Source organism: Engystomops pustulosus, chromosome 5 (assembly GCF_040894005.1).
Source record: "Engystomops pustulosus chromosome 5, aEngPut4.maternal, whole genome shotgun sequence".
In the NCBI taxonomy this organism is placed as follows: domain Eukaryota; kingdom Metazoa; phylum Chordata; class Amphibia; order Anura; family Leptodactylidae; genus Engystomops; species Engystomops pustulosus.
Genome location: NC_092415.1, coordinates 153,727,470 through 153,746,529, shown reverse-complemented (window position 1 = coordinate 153,746,529; position 19,060 = coordinate 153,727,470). Strand labels below are relative to the sequence as shown.

The window sequence follows — 19,060 nt, the reverse complement described above, 5'->3', positions numbered from 1 at the left end:
GGGTGTTCTCGGCAGGAAATGGGAACAGAAAGTAAACAGCTCCTATTTAAAATTATATTAATAAGCCTGTAGGGCTCCTGGGGGGTACCAGAGCCCCTCCGTGCTACAGCGTCGCGTGCGATTACAGTGTCTTCCCTTTCTGCCCACTTAGCCCCCTCTTCCTCTGCCCGCTGTAATCTCACAGCAGCAGAGGAAGTTTCAGCACACAGTAACAACCTATAAAATAAATATAAGAAGATTACCGCAGTCCCAGTGCTTGGATCTTTAAGTAACCGCCCCTGGTTTATTACAAAAAGTAAAGATATTGTGCACATACTGTATTAAAGATTTCTTATTCTCTGACTACACTATGTGGCGTCCTTCAAGGCTTTACGTAGGCAACACGGGCCTGTGGATGTTTTCTGTATTGTATATATTCAGCATATGCCCTCTGAAATACTGACTTTCTTTATCAATCCCCTTTGTTTCCCAGCCAATGCATGACGACTATGACTTGAGGCAAGAGCAGTTGAACAAAGCATCTCTTCTTTCTTCCAAAAAGTTTCTGGAAAACTTGCTAGAAAAGTTTAACTCCCATGTGGTAAGTGTGCATAACAGAACATATACACCTCAAATGTTAATACTTATTTCTAAAACAAAACCTAGTATTCCAAAAGTCCCAGAAAATATGTGGCCTGTGTAAATACATTTACCTTCCTTGTTTCAGATATCTGTGCCTTTCGTCAATCTATTGTATTTTATTTCTTGTTTGGATTTTTGGTTAAAAGTCAAATCATATTCTATTTTTCTGTATCTTAGAATTATGGGACCGGTGCTTTGGTCATCAGTTCGCTCTTGGATTTCCTCACCTTTGCGCTCTGTGCACCATATAGCGAGACAACAGAAGGGCAGCAGTTTGATATGCTGCTGGAGATGGTAGCATCAAATGGTAGAACACTTTTCAAACTCTTTCAGGTATAGTTTTATTTGGTTCCAGTACATTGACAATTTTGTGTTGTGCTGGCTGGATTTCAAGGGCCGACCACAGAAGTCCCTGCTTCCCCTCAAAACACCAGCACCGAACTATTATCATCATTATACTAGTTTTTATTATTATTGCATATTATAATAATAATAAAAAATATTAATAATTCTTTATATAGTGCACACAGATTACGCACCGCTGCACAAAGCATGTCAAGTTGGTCTCTGTGCCCGTGGGGCTCATAATCTAAACAACCCAACAGTATGTTTTGGAGTGTGGGAAGAAGCCGGAGTACCCGGAGGAAACCCACGCAAACACGGAGAGAACATACAAACTCTTTGCAGATGTTGACCTGGGTGGTATTCGAACCCAGGACCCCAGCGCTGCAAGGCAGAAGTGCTACTCACTCAGCCACCGTGCCGCCCAATATTATACATCTTTTTTTAGGCACTATAGTTAAACTGTTGTTATTCCCCCTGCTCTTTTTGTTAATATATACATTTCAGGAGCAAGCATTTTAAGACTTTCTTTTTTTGCTTGAAGGGAAACTGTCATCCAAATTTGGCCTAATAAACCATTACCAGGATGTTGTCTAGCAGCTGAACAGCTTCTAGATCATGTTTCTTTAATGACCCAGCTTGGTGGAAACATCCATAAAATCAACTTTAAAGTGAGATGTAAATTAGTTGTATCAAGTCAGAAGTCAAGCTCTCCCTGCCTCTGAACACCTCCTCCCATGTGATTGTGTCCCTGGATGCAGGACCATATTTACAGTCATGGCCATACGTTTTTAGAATTATATAAATGTTAATTTTTACAAAGTCTACTGCATCAGGTTTTATAATGGCAGTTTGCATATACTCCAAAATGTTATAAAGAGTGATCAGCTTAATAGCCATTAATTGCAAAGTCAATATTTGCCTAGAAAATGAACTTTTTCCCCCAAAACACATTTCAACTTCATTGCAGACCTGCCTTAAAAGGAGCAGCTAACATCGTTTCAGTGATTGCTCCAGTAACACAGGTGTGGGTGTTGATGAGGACAGGGCTGGAGATCAATCTGTCATGATTAAGTAAGAATCACACCACTGGATACTTTAAAAGGAGGCTGGTGCTTGGCCTCATGGTTTCTCTTCTGTTAACCATGGTTATCTCTATAGAAACACGTGTAGTCATCATTGCACTGCACAAAAGTGGCCTAACTGGGAAGAGTATCGCAGCTAGAAAGATTGCACCTCACAATCTATCGCATCATCAAGGAATTCAAGGATAGAGGTTCCAGGGCGCCCAAGAAGGACCAGCAAGCGCCAGGACCATCTCTTAAAAGTGTTTCAGCTTCGGGATCAGGCTACCAGCAGTGCAGAGCTTGCTCAGGAATGGCAGCAGGCAGGTGTGAGAGCATCTGCGCGCACTGTGAGGCGGAGACACTTGCAGCAAGGCTCAGTGTCAAGGAGGGCAGCAAGGAAGCCACTTCTCTCCAAAAAAAACAACAGGGACAGACTGATATTCTGCAATAGGTACAAGGAGTGGACTGCTGAGGACTGGGGTAAAGTCCTTTTCTCTGATGAATCCCCTTTCCGATTGTTTGGAACATCTGGAAAACAGCTTGTTCGGAGAAGACAAGGTGAGCGATACCACCAGTCTTGTCTCATGCCAACTGTTAAGCATCCTGCAACCATTCATGTGTGGGGCGGCTTCTCAGCCAAGGGAATCGGCTCTCTCACAGTCTTGCCTAAAAACACATCCATAAATAAAGAATTGTACCAGAATGTCCTCCAAGAGCAACTTCTCCCAACCGTCCAAGAGCAGTTTGGTGATCAACAATGCCTTTTCCAGCATGATGGAGCACCTTGCCATAAAGCAAAGGTCACTAAATGGCTCAGGGAACAAAACATAGAGATTTTGGGTCCATGGCCTGGAAACTCCCCGGATCTTAATCGCATTGAGAACTTGTGGTCAATCATCAAGCGACGGGTGGACAAACAAAAACCAACAAATTGTGACAAAATGCAAGCATTGATTGTGCAAGAATGGACGGCTATCAGTCAGGATTTGGTCCAGAAGTTGATTGAGAGCTGCCAGGGAGAATTGCAGAGGTCCTGAAGAAGGGGCAACACTGCAAATATTGACTTGCTGCATTAACTCATTCTAACTGTCAATAAAAGCTTTTGTTACTCATAATATGATTGCGCTTGTATTTCTGTATGTGATAAAAACATCTGACAAACACACATAAAAACCAGAGGGCAACAGATCATGTGAAAATATAATATTTGTGTCATTCTCAAAACTTATGTTCATGACTGTACAGTGAAGGGGGTGTTCTAAAACAATTTATATCTCACTTCAAAGTTGATTTTCTGGATGATGCCACAACACCATGCAATGAAAGAAACAAGCTGCTCAGCTGGTTGACAACATACTGCTTTCTAACATCCCTTTAATTCTGTAGGCTTGTTTCTTGTAGAGTAAGCAATATTTTCCATTGAACAAATTTTGAATGCTAATAATCTTTTAATTCAGAAACCCTTAAAGGAAACCTACCACTTGAAGTGGCAGGTATAAGAGGGAACTACCGAGCACCAGCTCAGGGTGAGCTGGTGCCGGAGCTTATTTTTGTTAGTGTTTTAAACCGCAGTATCGCGGTTTAAAACACTTTTTAAACTGTATGGCCGAAGCTGCTTCGGCGCAGGGAGGTAGGCGCTCGGAGCACCATGCTCGCGACCGTGCCCGCGGCTACATAGGAAGTGAATGAGAGCTGCGGGCACGGTCGCGCGCATGGTGCGCCGAAGCAACTTCAGCCATAAAGTTTAAAAAGTGTTTTAAACCGCGATACTGCGGTTTAAAACACTAACAAAAATAAGCTCCGGCACCAGCTCACCCTGAGCTGGTGCTCGGTACTTCCCTCTTATACCTGCCACTTCAAGTGGTAGGTTTCCTTTAACACTTAACATTTGTTTCAGCTTGTTTTTGCAGGACCACCTTTACATTTTATTGGCTTTATTGCTGATTACGATCCTGTTATAACCATACTTTGTATATGGTTCTCTGAAAAGGCTTTAGTTTTTGTTTGTACATTTTGCAGTCATTAATGTGATTTGTTCTTCTATCTTTATTTTAGCATCCTTCCATGGCTATTGTAAAGGGAGCTGGCTTAGTAATGAAGGCTATCATAGAAGTAAGTCTTTCAATGTTTCTATGCTATGTTGCATGAGATTGATTGATTTTATTCAAGGAAATGTAATATTTAAAGGAAATCTGTGATACTTAGCAGTTCAAAAGCATAAAGCTGGAATCCTTTTATTGAAGATAATAGTTGGCTGAAGTGCTCTTGGGGGCCTTACTGGAGTTTCTCCTGTACAGAAGCATTTTTAGATCTGACTTCTACTTTGTCCCATCTTTACATTTGGCTTCATCAGCAATGTAAATTTGAGCATTTTCATGCCTTATTCTTTCAAGTGCCAAGAAAATTCTTTTGACTCGAAATGTAATAGATATTTACAGTTCTGACAACTCTACAATTCTTTTTTGTTTTCTAGGAGGCTGATAAGGAAATTGCAACAAAAATGCAGGAGCTTGCTCTGAGTGAAGGTGCCTTACCTCGACACTTGCACACTGCAATGTTTACAATAAGTGTTGATCAAAGAATGCTCACAAATAGGTAAAGTTTTATACGTTATGTTTTAGTTATTATTGAAGTGAACTTTTTAGGTGATTACTCTTCTCTCCTGTGAGATAAGTATATGATGGAAGAAGAAGATAGATCCTGAGTAGAGATCGTCCTCACCACCCACCTTAACCCTTTAAGGACCAGGCCGATCTAATGTTTTGCGTTCCATTTTTGGGTTGATACAATAATGGCAATACCAAAATTATTTAGGTTTTAATGATTTTAAATAAACGGAAAAAATGTAGTTGTGCCCTGTTCTGACACCAATAAGTTTATTATACTGCAGCGTACAGAGCTTTGCTTCATTTTTAGTGAGACGGGATGACATATTCATTACTGCCGTTTTCGGAACTATGACTTTTTGATCATTTGATCGTGGCGGTGTCCGTGATGAGACCCCCATAGATCACCTCAGTCTGTCCCTTTGTTGCTTTGTCAGAGTAATGGAGCAGACTGCCGTGCATGAACGTTTCTATGGAGCTGACAGAACTTGCCGAGCGCCACGTTCACCGGTCTCCATCAGCTCCGTAGAGAGCAGAACGTAAAGACCTAGGCTAAAATCTTGAAGTGTCGGGATGGCAACAGGCCTTCAAAGACATATATTCAATCTTTCGCTGTACTAGCTATCAAGAAGCAACAATTAAGACGAGCCTGCAATGGTACTATACGCCCTCCCGTCTACATCTCACATTTCCAAATTCGCCAAAGCGTTGGAGAGGTTGCGGGAACATGGGCTCTCTGTTACATACACTATGGGGGTGCAGATACAGATCTCCTTTGTGGTCTAAAACTGAGTTTCTTATTTCACAATTGATTGATAGAGCTTAACGCGTTCAAACAGTCTCAGAATGTGGGACGCTTGCTTCTAATAATAATAATAATAATTTATTTATATAGCGCACACAGATTACACAGCGCTGTACAGAGCTTGCTAGATCAGTCCCTGTCCCCCATGGGGCTCACAATCTAATCAACCTACCATATGTTTTTGGAGTGTGGGAGGAATCCGGAGAACACGGAGGAAACCCATGCAATCATCGTGAGAATATACAAACTCCCAAAGTCCCTGTTTTAGACAGTGAATGAGGGCATTATCTCTGCACCTCTTTGTTGTTGTTTAACGGGAACACTAATTTCAGATTAATTTGTCTAAGCATCTTATCATATGTGAAGCAGTATATATGTTACTGTAATGGATTCAAACAACTTATTTTCTAATATGATGTCTCCAACTGTGTTCGGACTGTTACGGGCATTAAAGGGGTTTTCCCACTAAATAAAGAGACAGATCAGAGCGGATGAGATGATTACACAGAGGCTAATAGATAATTACGCTGTTACACTATGAGCTTTGCTACATGACATGTACCTGCCTCCCCCTTCCCCCTGATCACTTATCTCCTTGTAGTTTGCAGCCTCTCTCTCTGCTCACCGTGTGCTGACAGGAAGTAATCAGTGATTATCCCTGAGCTCCGTGCAGGGGGTGTGGCTACAGACAGAAATCTTATCTGCACGATTTAATCCAAGATGGCGCCCGACCCCAAGTCAGAAGTTACTAGGTCTTGTCTAGAGGCAACTGAAATTGTGTACAGCAGGACTGATAGAGACAGCTTGGACAGACAGCTTGGACTTATATCTGTGAAATGCTGCATTATTGTTAATAACAAATAAAATACTATTAATATAAAACAATGTTTCCCCCTATTATAAGTTATTTTCCAAAGTGCAAAAGAAAAACTGAACCATCTACCTCCCAACACATTGCTACATGTACAATTGGTAGCAAACTGTAATATACTCCAAATATACAAAATCATTGTACTCACCAAAAATAATGGCCTTCATTAACACACATTAACATTATTTACCGATAAAAAGCTTAAGGGTAAGACACCACTCCCAAAACCAAACTAAATATGTTTTGCGTAACATACATTCATTTTACTGCCGAATGTGGACGTCATAAGTTGGAGAAAATGCACCTCATATGTCAATCTGCTGGTGTATATTCCTTGTACCATGTGGTTTCTAATAACCAAAAATCAAGAAGTAATTAAATATGTTAAATTTTCCTTTAAAACGTGATTTGAATGTCTTTTCAGACAGCTGAGTAGACACTTGGTTGGCCTGTGGACTGCAGATAACACAACATCTTTACATTTGTTAAAGCGCATTTTGGTAAGTTAAACATGAGAAGACTGTCTAGGAGTTTTATATACAGTATTTGTTTTATTTTTGAGATCACAAGCACACACCCAGTATCTGCTGCATATATCTATTATTATGGCCCAACCAAGTGATGCAGCAACCTCAATTCGGTCAACAAATAAATGCAGTTGCCACCTTCATAATATACAGTGGAGGTGCTATCCCACATGACTATACACATATTGTAGCTGTTTAAACATCTGTTCAAGCAACAACTGACATGGAGACTTCACTGGTTTGCTTTATCTCCCAGCCCCCAGGTTTGCTGGCATACCTGGATAGTAAGGACCCTGTTCCAGAAAAGGATATTGACCGAATGCACATCAGGGACAATCTGAAAATTGCTTCTGTAAGTATTTGCATCTAGAAACTACTGTAAGATGGCTGTAAAGTTTTGTTGGCATTCTTTTTTTTATGTATCTTCCCTTATTACAGACCCAATACCAAGATCTTTTGTTTATCAGAACCAGTGTTGGGGTATTATATGGTTCTACAGTGCTCAAACTCCAATTATAAGTAGCAATAGGTACATATTGCATATTCTCTGAGCACTTCACGACCCAATGCACAGCCCAGCAGCCACCATGACTGTCGAGTAAACCATATGTTACAATGTCATTTCAAAACTATAGTTTATTGAATTAACTTTAATTTGTAACTTATTAGAGGTAGATGGCTGTCTGTTACTCTTGTCTTTTATAAAAAGAGCAGAGATGTAACCAGATGATTGACGATTGATGGTTATACTTATAACAATTTCCTGATCTCCTCCTGCTCTATAACATTATATCTGCTAATAACACAGCTTTGTTTATGGTGACATGGTTTTTCAAGGTACTTAAAGGGGTATTCCCATTTCAGCAAATTAGCGTGATTGTATGATGAAAACTTATAACATTTTCAAATTTATCTTCTGTATAAATTATAGAAGCTTTCCATAGAATGACAGCAAGCAGAGTTCTAGAAAAAGATGAGGAATTGATACAGAAAGTTTATTGGAAAATTGTATAATTTTTCCTTATACAAACAATAACATTTATTTGTTGAATTGGAAACACCCCTTTAACCTTTTAGATACGTTTTTCTGAAATGTCATTAAATAACAACATAATTTCCCTGTGTGGGATTTTGAAAGTTTTATCCTATCCTATATAACTTCAGCATGATTCACTAGTTTTCCCCTCTGCACGCTATACAGGCAGTCCCTTACTTAAGAACACCAACTTACAGACAACCCCTAGTTACAAACTCGCCTCTGGATGTTAGTAAATTACAGGTGGTCCCTTACTTAAGGACACCCGACTTACAGACAACTCATAGTTACAGACAGACCCCTCTGACCTCTGGTGAAGTTTTCTGAATGCTTTACTATAGTCCCAGACTGCAATGATCAGCTGTAAGGTGTCTGTAATGAAGATTTATTGATAATCCTTGGTCCCATTACAGCAAAAAATGTTTAAACTCCAATTGTCATTGGGGACAAATTTTTTTTGTCTGGATCTATAATTATAAAATATACAGTTTCGACTTACATACAAATTCAACTTAAGAACAAACCTCCAGACCCTATCTTGTACGTAACCCGGGGACTGCCTGTACTGTACTTTAGTCCCAGGCTACAATAAACAGCTATAACAGTTATCACAGGTGTCTGTACACTAAACATTCGTGTTAATCCCGGTTCTTATGACAACCCAATATTTTTAAAATCCAATTCTCACAGAGACCAAAAAAAATTCTGGCTGAGGTTACAATTATAAAATATACAGTTTCGACTTACATACAAATTCACCTTAAGAACAAACCTACAGAACCTATCTTGTACGTAAACCGGGGACTGCCTGTATTTTTCATTCCAAGTTTTCTCTAGGCTAGTGGGTGGGGAGTAGCTGTTATGATGTCTCCCATGGCAATGAAAACCTAGATTCTGCTCCCCTACCTCTCACAGAAGTTTGAACAGTATTGGCGTGATGAGAGAGAGACAAATAACTTTTTAGGTTCACATGTCCTGCAAATGCAAGGCCTGGAGGGGCGGTGTATGAATTCTCTTGTTGGTCTGGTGCATCAATCCTCCTTTACTGGGAACAACACATTGGGGGGAACATAAAGGCTTATACTGGCATGCAATCCTTGGTATAGTCTCTATTCCTGATGCATTACTGGGAAATGTGATATTCCTCTTACCTCACTCCACGCCTGTGCACTAGCTATACATCCAGTTCCTATTTCTGACAAGTATGGAATTATGCGGCTGCACGGTTTGGCACCAGATAGGCTAAGAAGCTGGAGCCTGTTTGTATATCCGCAATCCCCATGGTCTCCCTTCTTTCTGGAATGTTCCTTTACTCCTAGATGTCAAGCAGCTCTACTAAGCATGTTACCTACCTTTTTTTTCACCCAATAAATTAGATGTTGGTTTTCCTCATTAAACAGGACCAGTACGGCAAATTTAACAAAGTTCCAGAATGGCAGAGGTTAGCCGGGAAAGCTGCTAAAGAAGTTGAAAAATTTGCCAAGGAAAAAGTAGACTTTGTTTTATTGCACTGGAGGGATAGGATGGGAATTGCACAGAAAGAGGTAAGAATACATTAAAAGCATGAATGTTTTTATCCATTTTTATTTTCCATACATATTGGATATTGCCACATTTGTAACAACGTGAACTGTATCATATATATATCACTATATTACATCTGCATAAATCATCTTTTATCTTCTATTCCCTGGCATCAGAGGGGGTGTGTCCTGATCAGCCGGACCCTCCCATTTATAGCTTCCCATGCCTTATGCCTCCTTACTGGTCGCAGTTCATGTCATGTGACCAGAGTGACATCATCTCAGGTCCTTTAGCCTCTTAAAAATAGCAAACTGTAATTCATGTATGTATCATGACCACATGAAGTCACAGCAGCCCCCATGGACTTTTACTCCTCTCCATCCTCCATGGAGACTGCTGTGATTTCATGTAATCAGATACATGTTGTACAGTTTGCTATTCTTAGAAGCCTAAAGAACCTGCGATGATGTCACTGGTCACTTGACATGAATGTAACACAAGGAGGCACCATGTAAAAAAAAAATTGACCCAATATTTTGTACATAAAGCCTTATATGTCTGTAGTTGAATATTAGCAGACGGTCTCTTTTAGATGGCTGAGAGAGAGAAGTCACAAATGCTAATTTGCATATCAGAAATCTGTCTGTAATTAAGATACAGTGCCCCACTGGCAGCTAATTTTAGGTTATATGGAAAGGACTTTTATCAGCAGGTATTGCTTGTCAGGGTAGTAAAAATCTGGTGACAGGTCCTCTTTAAAGGGAACCTGTCACCAGGAGACCCATTTTTAGCGCTCCCCCAGTCCCCACAGAGCATAGTACATAGTACTGTAGTACATACTACAGTGTTTTTGTATTAAAAATTGGTTTTACAGAAAAAAAAAAGTTATATTGTACCTTTCATTAGCATCTGCTGTGTGACTAGGCAGTTTCCAAATGGGAGGGGCTGGAAAGGAGCAGTTCCCCCCCCCCCACCCTTGGGGAACAGCTTCTCCATGTGACCTTTTCAAATATATGAAAACACCCATCACTTGGCTTAGCGACACCCCCTGCTCCTCTACAGCCAATCCCAAGTGAGGGGAGTTATTCATATATTTGAAAAGGTCACATGTTTCCCAAGGGTGGGGGGGGGAACTGCTCCTTTCCAGCCCCTCCCAAAAGGCAACTGCCTAGTCACACAGCAGATGCTAATGAAAGGTACAATATAACATATCTTTTTTTCTGTAAAACCAATTTTTTATGCGAAAACACTTTGGCAGTGTATGTACTATGCTCTGTGGGGACTGGGGGAGTGCTAAAAATGGGTCTCCTGGTGACAGGTTCCCTTTAAGAATTCCACATCTTTCTCTAAAGTCAAAGCGGTTTTATTTTTATATTTTAAAAAGCGGTTTTATTTTATTTTTATTTGGTGGTCTGAGTTGTATTTTTATGTGCCACCTTATTGTTTTTATGCTTTGCAGGTACTGCATGGAAAAACTTCAATTCTATCGTTTATAGGGTTACATTTTTATGCCTTTTACTCTATGGGGTGAAAGGAGAATGCAACAGAATTTATATATTGTACTTTTTACTTTTACAAAATAATTCCCCATTTTTAACTTATATTTTATTTAAATGCACCATATAAATGCACCAAACACTGTTCATGCCTTACCTGGAGTAATGATGCACAAAACAATTTCCCAACGGGATTAATAAAGTTTTATTCTATTCTATATACCGAGTGGTATTATTTTGTCTTTATTTAGTAGAATCTCTGTGTGGCTAGTTTTTTGTCGGTGATGACAATTTTTATTTTTCCATTCATATGTATAATTGGAAAAAAATAAAAAGTTTCAATATTTTTCTCACTTCCTCAAATTGAATAGAACCTACAATGTCTTGATCAATATAGTGATGGATTAGTGTAGACCGCATATATTAGGTTAACTTGTGTCTGTGGAGATTAAAAATGATTGAGATACAAGTATAGCAGTGTTATACAGGGATACTTTGAGGCATCTAATTTTGGGCCTTTAAATCAAATGTAAATATGTTATCATTGGATGACTTGTGTAAAACATACATGTGTGTGGGGGGTGCTGTCTGTACCTGGTTGTTATCTAAACTCTATTTCCCTTGTTTTTATTTTCTCTACATTCTTATCAGGACAGAAATAATATGGTGAGTTGTCTGTGTTTCCCTGTGTTTTGCACTGCTTGTCCCTCTATGGCTCTGCTCATATTTTCTATTATGGGAAATCTGAGCAGATGTGTTTGTGTAATGTAAGTGGTGACGGGTAATAAGCGGTGTGATATTCAGTTTTTGAATGAGATCTCGCTACGTTAACATATTATGATGCATGCACTTTTTCCATGGAATGTTATTTTTTCATGACTCTTTATAACATATGCATGACTTTAGGATTATGGTGGTGGTGTCTGTACTTGTCCGCATCCTTACGTCTTTGTTAGCTATTTTAACCAACCTCACCCCATGAGGACTTGGCAGTTCTCTATTCTTTCATCTAGGCTTTTCCCCTCAATTTATAAGGAGCCATAACTTTTCTATGTTTCCACATTTGTAGCTCTCTGAGGTTGCGTTTTGATGGTGCTATAAGGCCAGTGTGAATCCAGCCTTACTAGTGTTATTTGCCTTGTTCTGATTCAATTTACATTTATATTTGAGTTCTCACAATTCTGCATGGCTGAAGAGCTCAAGTATTGTTTAGCACCTGTACGGAGCTTGGATTGGATTATTCAAGTCTATACTATAATTTAGTGAAAATAATACAGTAAAAGAGTTATAACTTGGCACAATTAGATCTTGGCAAGTTCCTTTTAGGGATCTCTGATCTAAGAAAACTACTAGTACATACAAAACACATCTATGAAGCTCCACAGTTACTTTACAACTCAAAACAGTGCGATTAACCATCTTCCCAGCATATATGGGCTCATTTACTAAGGGTCACACACGCACCTTTGTCGGTCTGTGCTCCTTTTTAGGGGATAAAACTGCTTGCACATTGTTGTATTTAATAAGTGTGTGCGCTGGGATTGTGGCGTACGTGACCCTTTTTTTGGTGCAGCTGCGCTGGTTTCGATGCAACACAATCCGTCGGCATGATGCGCACTCAGCGTGGGATTTAACTTTTAAATTGTGTCGTAAGCCCTAGCCCTAAGATGCACCCCAAAAAAAGATTGTGAACGCTGACCTGAGCGGAGAAGTGACACATTCATGATTTCGGGCGCACGAGTTTAGTGAATCGCCGCACTGTGAATAGTCGGACAATGCACTTTCTGTGAACTCCAGTGACTGGTAGTAAATGTGCCCCATAGTGTTGAAAGTGTTGTGTCTGTTGGTAAGCCTGCACATCCAGGAATGTGAATGCACCACTAGACTATATTATAGCATGTTACAACACTCGACTTACATACGACCCCTAGTTACAAACGGACCACTGGATATTTGTAATTTATTGTACTTTAGTCCTAGGCTACAATGATCAGCTGTAACAGTTATCACAGGTGTCTGTAATGAAGATTTACTGTTAATCCTGATTCTTATGACAACCCAACATTTTTAAAATCCAATTGTCACAGAGACCAAAAAAGTTCTGGCTGGGATTACAATGATAAAATATACAGTTCCGACTTACATACAAATTCAACTTAAGAACAAACCTACAGACCCTATCTTGTATGTAACCCGGGGACTGCCTGTATTACGAACCAGATAATACAATATGTTTTCAGTCTTTCTATATCCTGGTAAGCTAAAGGATTATTTGTTAGCAAGTGGTTAAATAGATTTATTTTATTGCTATATAAAATTGAGACATACATATACTGTATAAAGTTTATTGCTGATACTTTTTGACTAAATAAAAAGGATGATGTTAATTGCAAGCTCCCTAGACCATTAGGTCTCTTCTCTACAATCTCTGATGAAGAGTTTCAAAACTTGCAACTTACATCATCCTTTTAGTTATCCAATAAAAGGTATCAACAACTGGGGGACTCTCAACTTTTATCTGTAGCCTGGTATTCATTTATATTTTTATTGGATACTATCCAAGACATAAAAAATAAAGTTAGTGTTGCCACATTTAATAAAGAACAATTGACCCAGGTCCATGAATCTGTAGCTCAGTGGCAAACTAAACGGACACAAAATCTAAAGTAACAAAAATTTTACCGAAAATGTATAAATAAAAGTGCAGATGATAATAAACTTTGTAATACACTTTATCAGTGAAAACTTTCCTTCTTTTCCCTTACCTGTCTTATTTAACCGGCTTTCTATCCTATACACCTCTGACTGCTGGAGAAAGTCATTAAATAGTCTAATCTCCCCAGAGAGTTGAATAACTTGTACACATGGAAAGAGTTAATAATTAGCCTTCTTATCGGTCTGAAATGGTCAGACCTCAGAAGGCTTTCGCTACAGGAGAAAGAGCAGAAAAAGGCAAAGAGAAGCTGTTTTACGAACTTAAAGGGGTATTCTAGTCTGGGCATTTACATTCAGTTTGATTAATCTGCCATATATAAACATTTCTTCAATTAGATGTTATTAAAATTTTTTTACCTGTGTGAAGATAATTTCTCATAAATGTAGTCATATGGTCCCTTAGAAACAAGACTGTCTTTGGATACGGCCACCTCTGCTGGAGTGATTGCACAAAGAAACAAAAGGTTTTTGTATATAAAATGTCTGGGAGTTACTACATGTCCCCGCAGCCGTCCTGTGGTAATGAATGCTGAATCCAGGGGGTCAGACAGGGCTCAATAGCGCATGTCTGGCCACCGCTGCCAGAGTGCGGTGTGGTCGTATCCAAGGAAGCCATCTCATTTCTAAGGGACAACATGGCTACATTTATGAGAAATTATCTTCACGCAGGAACATTTTTTTAACAACACCCAATTAAAGAAATGTTTACATATGGCAAATAAATTAAATTAAATGTGAATGCCCCTTTAAGTATATTAAACCATAATTCCTAAATTTAAAAAAAAATGCTTCAAAGGTGTAGTTTGACTTTTTTTTTATTTCCAAAGAGCAAACATGCCATATTAGTCTACATTCAGGTCATGTTTTTGTGATACACTCACCGTACAAAGCAGACGGAGGCATCCTGTAAGAAACACGGGGTGAAGCAACCTAGCAAGCTGGTTCTTTCCATCCTGCTCCTACCCGCTGAGCTATGTATACACATAGCTAAGGGTATTGAAGCCTCCACTGAGTGTATTCTCTTTATACACTGGAGGAAACACCCTGAACCCTGATGTTCACTTCTCCTGCAGGAAGGGAGGAATAGGACGACGTATCCCCACTCTGAGATTCATTATGTCGTCTTCACCATTTTTATGGCAGAGAAAGCACATTAATCTCCCTTTCAAGTTTTGCTGTTTACCTGGCCCACACTTCACTTGTGTCGGGGCAGAGGACGCGAACACCCGGGCCGCCATATTTATTATAGTCTTTGCCTGAAAAGCTATGATATGAACCTAGCCTTAGCGGAGGATATGTCCTAAGTATCCAATGCATGTTCATTGGAGCCTTTCTGTTCATCACTTGCAAATGTAGCAGGGCATCTGTTGTGTCAGGCTGCCTCGCAACCTGTCTCCCTTGAAATTAAGTCTGTTAGGGCGGCTGAGATGTCAAGATTTTTTAAATAAAGTGCTATTCTATGTAATTTAGCAGTTAATGTTCCAGTAATACAAGTCTGCTGTCTTGTAATGTGATTTGAGCCCTTATTTTTTGTTGAATAAAGAAATGTCAGGTAAATAAAGTAAAACACTCATCTGCACTCATCTGGCTTCAAAGCCAAGTACGCGCCACTCTGCATAGACTATGAAGCGGAGCAGGTGAGTGTGCGCAGGGGCAGAGAAAGCATGTTGTACAGAAGGTGGTAGCTGGCATGTGTGGGCAGGGGGAAGAGGAATCGCACTGTACAGAAGGTGGTAGCGGGCATGTGTGGGCAGGGGGAAGAGGAATCGTGCTGTACAGAAGGTGGTAGCTGGCATGTGTGGGCAGGGGGAAGAGGAATCGCACTGTACAGAAGGTGGTAGCGGGCATGTGTGGGCAGGGGGAAGAGGAATCGTGCTGTACAGAAGGTGGTAGCTGGCATGTGTGGGCAGGGGAAGAGGAATCGCGCTGTACAGAAGGTGGTAGCTGGCATGTGTGGGCAGGGGGAAGAGGAATCGTGCTGTACAGAAGGTGGTAGCTGGCATGTGTGGGCAGAGGAAGAGGAATCGCACTGTACAGAAGGTGGTAGCGGGCATGTGTGGGCAGGGGGAAGAGGAATCGTGCTGTACAGAAGGTGGTAGCTGGCATGTGTGCGCAGGGGGCAGAGGAATCATGCTGTACAGAAGGTGGTAGCTGGCATGTGTGGGCAGGGGCAGAGGAAGCACGCTGTACAGAAGGTGGTAGCCGGCATGTGTGCGCAGGGGGCAGAGGAAGCATGCAGTACAGAATGTGGTAGCTGGCATGTGTGCGCAGGGGCAGAGAAAGCACGCTGTACAGAAGGTGGTAGCTGGCATGTGTGCGCAGGGGGCAGAGGAATCGTGCAGTACAGAATGTGGTAGCTGGCATGTGTGCGCAGGGGCAGAGGAAGCACGCTGTACAGAAGGTGGTAGCTGGCATGTGTGCGCAGGGGGCAGAGGAATCATGCTGTACAGAAGGTGGTAGCTGGCATGTGTGCGCAGGGGCAGAGGAATCATGCTGTACAGAAGGTGGTAGCTGGCATGTGTGCGCAGGGGGCAGAGGAATCATGCTGTACAGAGGGTGGTAGCTGGCATGTGTGCGCAGGGGGCAGAGGAAGCACGCTGTACAGAAGGTTGTAGCTGGCATGTGTGCGCAGGGGGCAGAGGAAGCACGCTGTACAGAAGGTGGTAGCTGGCATGTGTGCGCAGGGGGCAGAGGAAGCACGCTGTACAGAAGGTGGTAGCTGGCATGTATGCGCAGGGGCAGAGGAAGCACGCTGTACAGAAGGTGGTAGCTGGCATGTGTGCGCAGGGGCAGAGGAAGCACGCTGTACAGAAGGTGGTAGCCGGCATGTGTGCGCAGGGGGCAGAGGAAGCATGCAGTACAGAATGTGGTAGCTGGCATGTGTGCGCAGGGGCAGAGGAATCATGCTGTACAGAAGGTGGTAGCTGGCATGTGTGCGCAGGGGCAGAGGAATCATGCTGTACAGAAGGTGGTAGCTGGCATGTGTGCGCAGGGGCAGAGGAATCATGCTGTACAGAAGGTGGTAGCTGGCATTTGTGCGCAGGGGGCAGAGGAAGCATGCAGTACAGAATGTGGTAGCTGGCATGTGTGCGCAGGGGGCAGAGGAAGCACGCTGTACAGAAGGTGGTAGCTGGCATGTGTGCGCAGGGGGCAGAGGAATCATGCTGTACAGAAGGTGGTAGCTGGCATGTGTGCGCAGGGGCAGAGGAATCATGCTGTACAGAAGGTGGTAGCTGGCATGTGTGCGCAGGGGCAGAGGAATCACGCTGTTCAGAAGGTGGTAGCCGGCATGTGTGCGCAGGGGGCAGAGGAAGCATGCAGTACAGAATGTGGTAGCTGGCATGTGTGCGCAGGGGCAGAGGAAGCACGCTGTACAGAAGGTGGTAGCTGGCATGTGTGCGCAGGGGGCAGTGGAATCATGCTGTACAGAAGGTGGTAGCTGGCATGTGTGCGCAGGGGCAGAGGAATCATGCTGTACAGAGGGTGGTAGCTGGCATGTGTGCGCAGGGGGCAGAGGAAGCACGCTGTACAGAAGGTGGTAGCTGGCATGTGTGTGCAGGGGGCAGAGGAAGCACGCTGTACAGAAGGTGGTAGCTGACATGTGTGCGCAGGAGGCAGAGGAAGCACGCTGTACAGAAGGTGGTAGCTGGCATGTGTGCGCAGGGGGCAGAGGAAGCACAATTCACAGAGGGTGGTAGCCGGCATGTGTGCGCAGGGGGCAGTGGAAGCACGCTGTACAGAAGGTGGTAGCTGGCATGTGTGCGCAGGGGGTAGAGGAAGCACACTGTACAGAAGGTGGTAGCTGGCATGTGTGCGCAGGGGGTAGAGGAAGCACACTGTACAGAAGGTGGTAGCTGGCATGTGTGCGCAGGGGGTAGAGGAAGCACACTGTACAGAAGGTGGTAGGTAGCTGGCATGTGTGCCCAGGGGGCAGTGGAAGCGCGCAGTACAGAATGTGGTAGCTGACATGTGTGCACAGGGGGCAGAGGAAGAATGCAGTACAGAATGTGGTAGCTGGCATGTGTGCGCAGTGGGCAGAGGAAGCGCGCAGTACAGAAGGTGGTAGCTTCCATGTGTGCGCAGAGGAAGCGCAATGTACAGAAGGCAGTAGGCGTCGTCGAAACAGGCTACTGGGGAAGGGAGTAGCCTTTACTCCCTCTCCACGGCGTAGCTACTACACCCCCTATTATCTAATTTGCATACATCATAACAGAACTGTTTTTAATGGTTATACTTTATACAATGGCAATCCATGTTATGGCTGCAACCTACTATGGGATTAAGATTATAAGGTAGATCCCTGATGATGGGTCCTTTAAATAGAGCGTTTTAATAAATTATATACAATGCAAGTGGAATACAACGGTCTCGGTCATCAAGTGTAAACCGTTTTGTATGCCACAAATCAGAATATATAACAAGTATTTTAGTTCTCCTATAGCAGTGATGGCGAACCTTTTAGAAACCAAGTGCCCAAACTACAACCCAAATCCACCTATTTATCACAAAGTGCCAATATGGCAATTTATTACCTAACTTATTGCTCCCTGCTCTGTTCTAACTTTCAATCGTATCAGTGTTTTGCTGAAAACAATACAGTAGATAGAAGGATGACTAAATTAAGGTCCCCAAAACCGGAAGAATTTTTTTGCCTGGAGAAGGAACTACAATGATAATTCTGATCTGTCCACACGTTTCCACTCCTCCTGTAGTCCCAGGCAGCGCTTTTGCTTAATAATAGCATTGAGTGTGACAAGTCCTGGGCTGCCACGGAGTACAAGTAGATACCTTGAGTCTTATTTGCTGATGGCCTGGGTGCCCAGAAAGAGGGCTCTGAGTGCCACCTCCGGCACCCGTGCAATAGGTTCGCCACCACTGTCCTATAGCAAACAAGCCTTCTCTGATGCATTTCTCCATAAAATCTAAAACAATTCCAAATCTTTATATCCATTTGACTAACAGAATAGACTTTGAGGACATGACATTTTATAATTGTTAGATCTGAGATGTGAATGTACTATGTTTTAACATACAAGACATCAGCTTTTTAAGTCATTATCTAGGTAGGTATGATTAGGGCTGTTATTCTTGTACCAATTATTGCAAGACAATGGCCTTACTTGGGGAGTGTTGATCTATGGAAAGCACTTCAGATGTGATTACAATAAGTATTTCTTTTTAACATTTCAGAACCTAAACCAAAAACCTGTTATCCTACGTAAAAGGCGGCAAAGGATAAAAATAGAGGCCAACTGGGATCTTTTCTACTACAGGTGACAAACAAAATCTGACTTTTAAAAAAATGTGAAATAACAAAATATGTTAATGAGCTTGTTAATGTTCTACGTTATTCTTGTTTATGTCTGCTAAAGCTAATATTGGTTAATACGTTGGGGGGAATTCATCATTGTGATGATGAATCTGTTACAGTTAAAGACTGTGGAGTTCTA

At 41.9% G+C, this 19,060-nt stretch overlaps 1 protein-coding gene across 3 annotated transcripts in view; it reads left to right on the top strand.

Moving 5' to 3' along the window:
• The window catches only part of DNAJC13 (DnaJ heat shock protein family (Hsp40) member C13), a 108,384-nt gene that overhangs the window by 51,627 nt on the left and 37,697 nt on the right, over positions 1-19,060 (top strand). For 2 of the 3 annotated variants that reach the window (XR_011855879.1, XM_072153471.1), the window contains exons 14-22: positions 473-580; positions 799-954; positions 4,086-4,142; positions 4,504-4,625; positions 6,737-6,812; positions 7,096-7,191; positions 9,276-9,419; positions 11,547-11,561; positions 18,801-18,883. Coding sequence is in view for 2 of the 3 variants with exons in the window: in XM_072153471.1 (XP_072009572.1) it covers positions 473-580; positions 799-954; positions 4,086-4,142; positions 4,504-4,625; positions 6,737-6,812; positions 7,096-7,191; positions 9,276-9,419; positions 11,547-11,561; positions 18,801-18,883 (857 nt within the window). In the remaining variant the exon portion in view is untranslated. The remainder of the gene's footprint in view (positions 1-472; positions 581-798; positions 955-4,085; positions 4,143-4,503; positions 4,626-6,736; positions 6,813-7,095; positions 7,192-9,275; positions 9,420-11,546; positions 11,562-18,800; positions 18,884-19,060) is intronic. The other variant, XM_072153472.1, reaches the window with a different exon arrangement.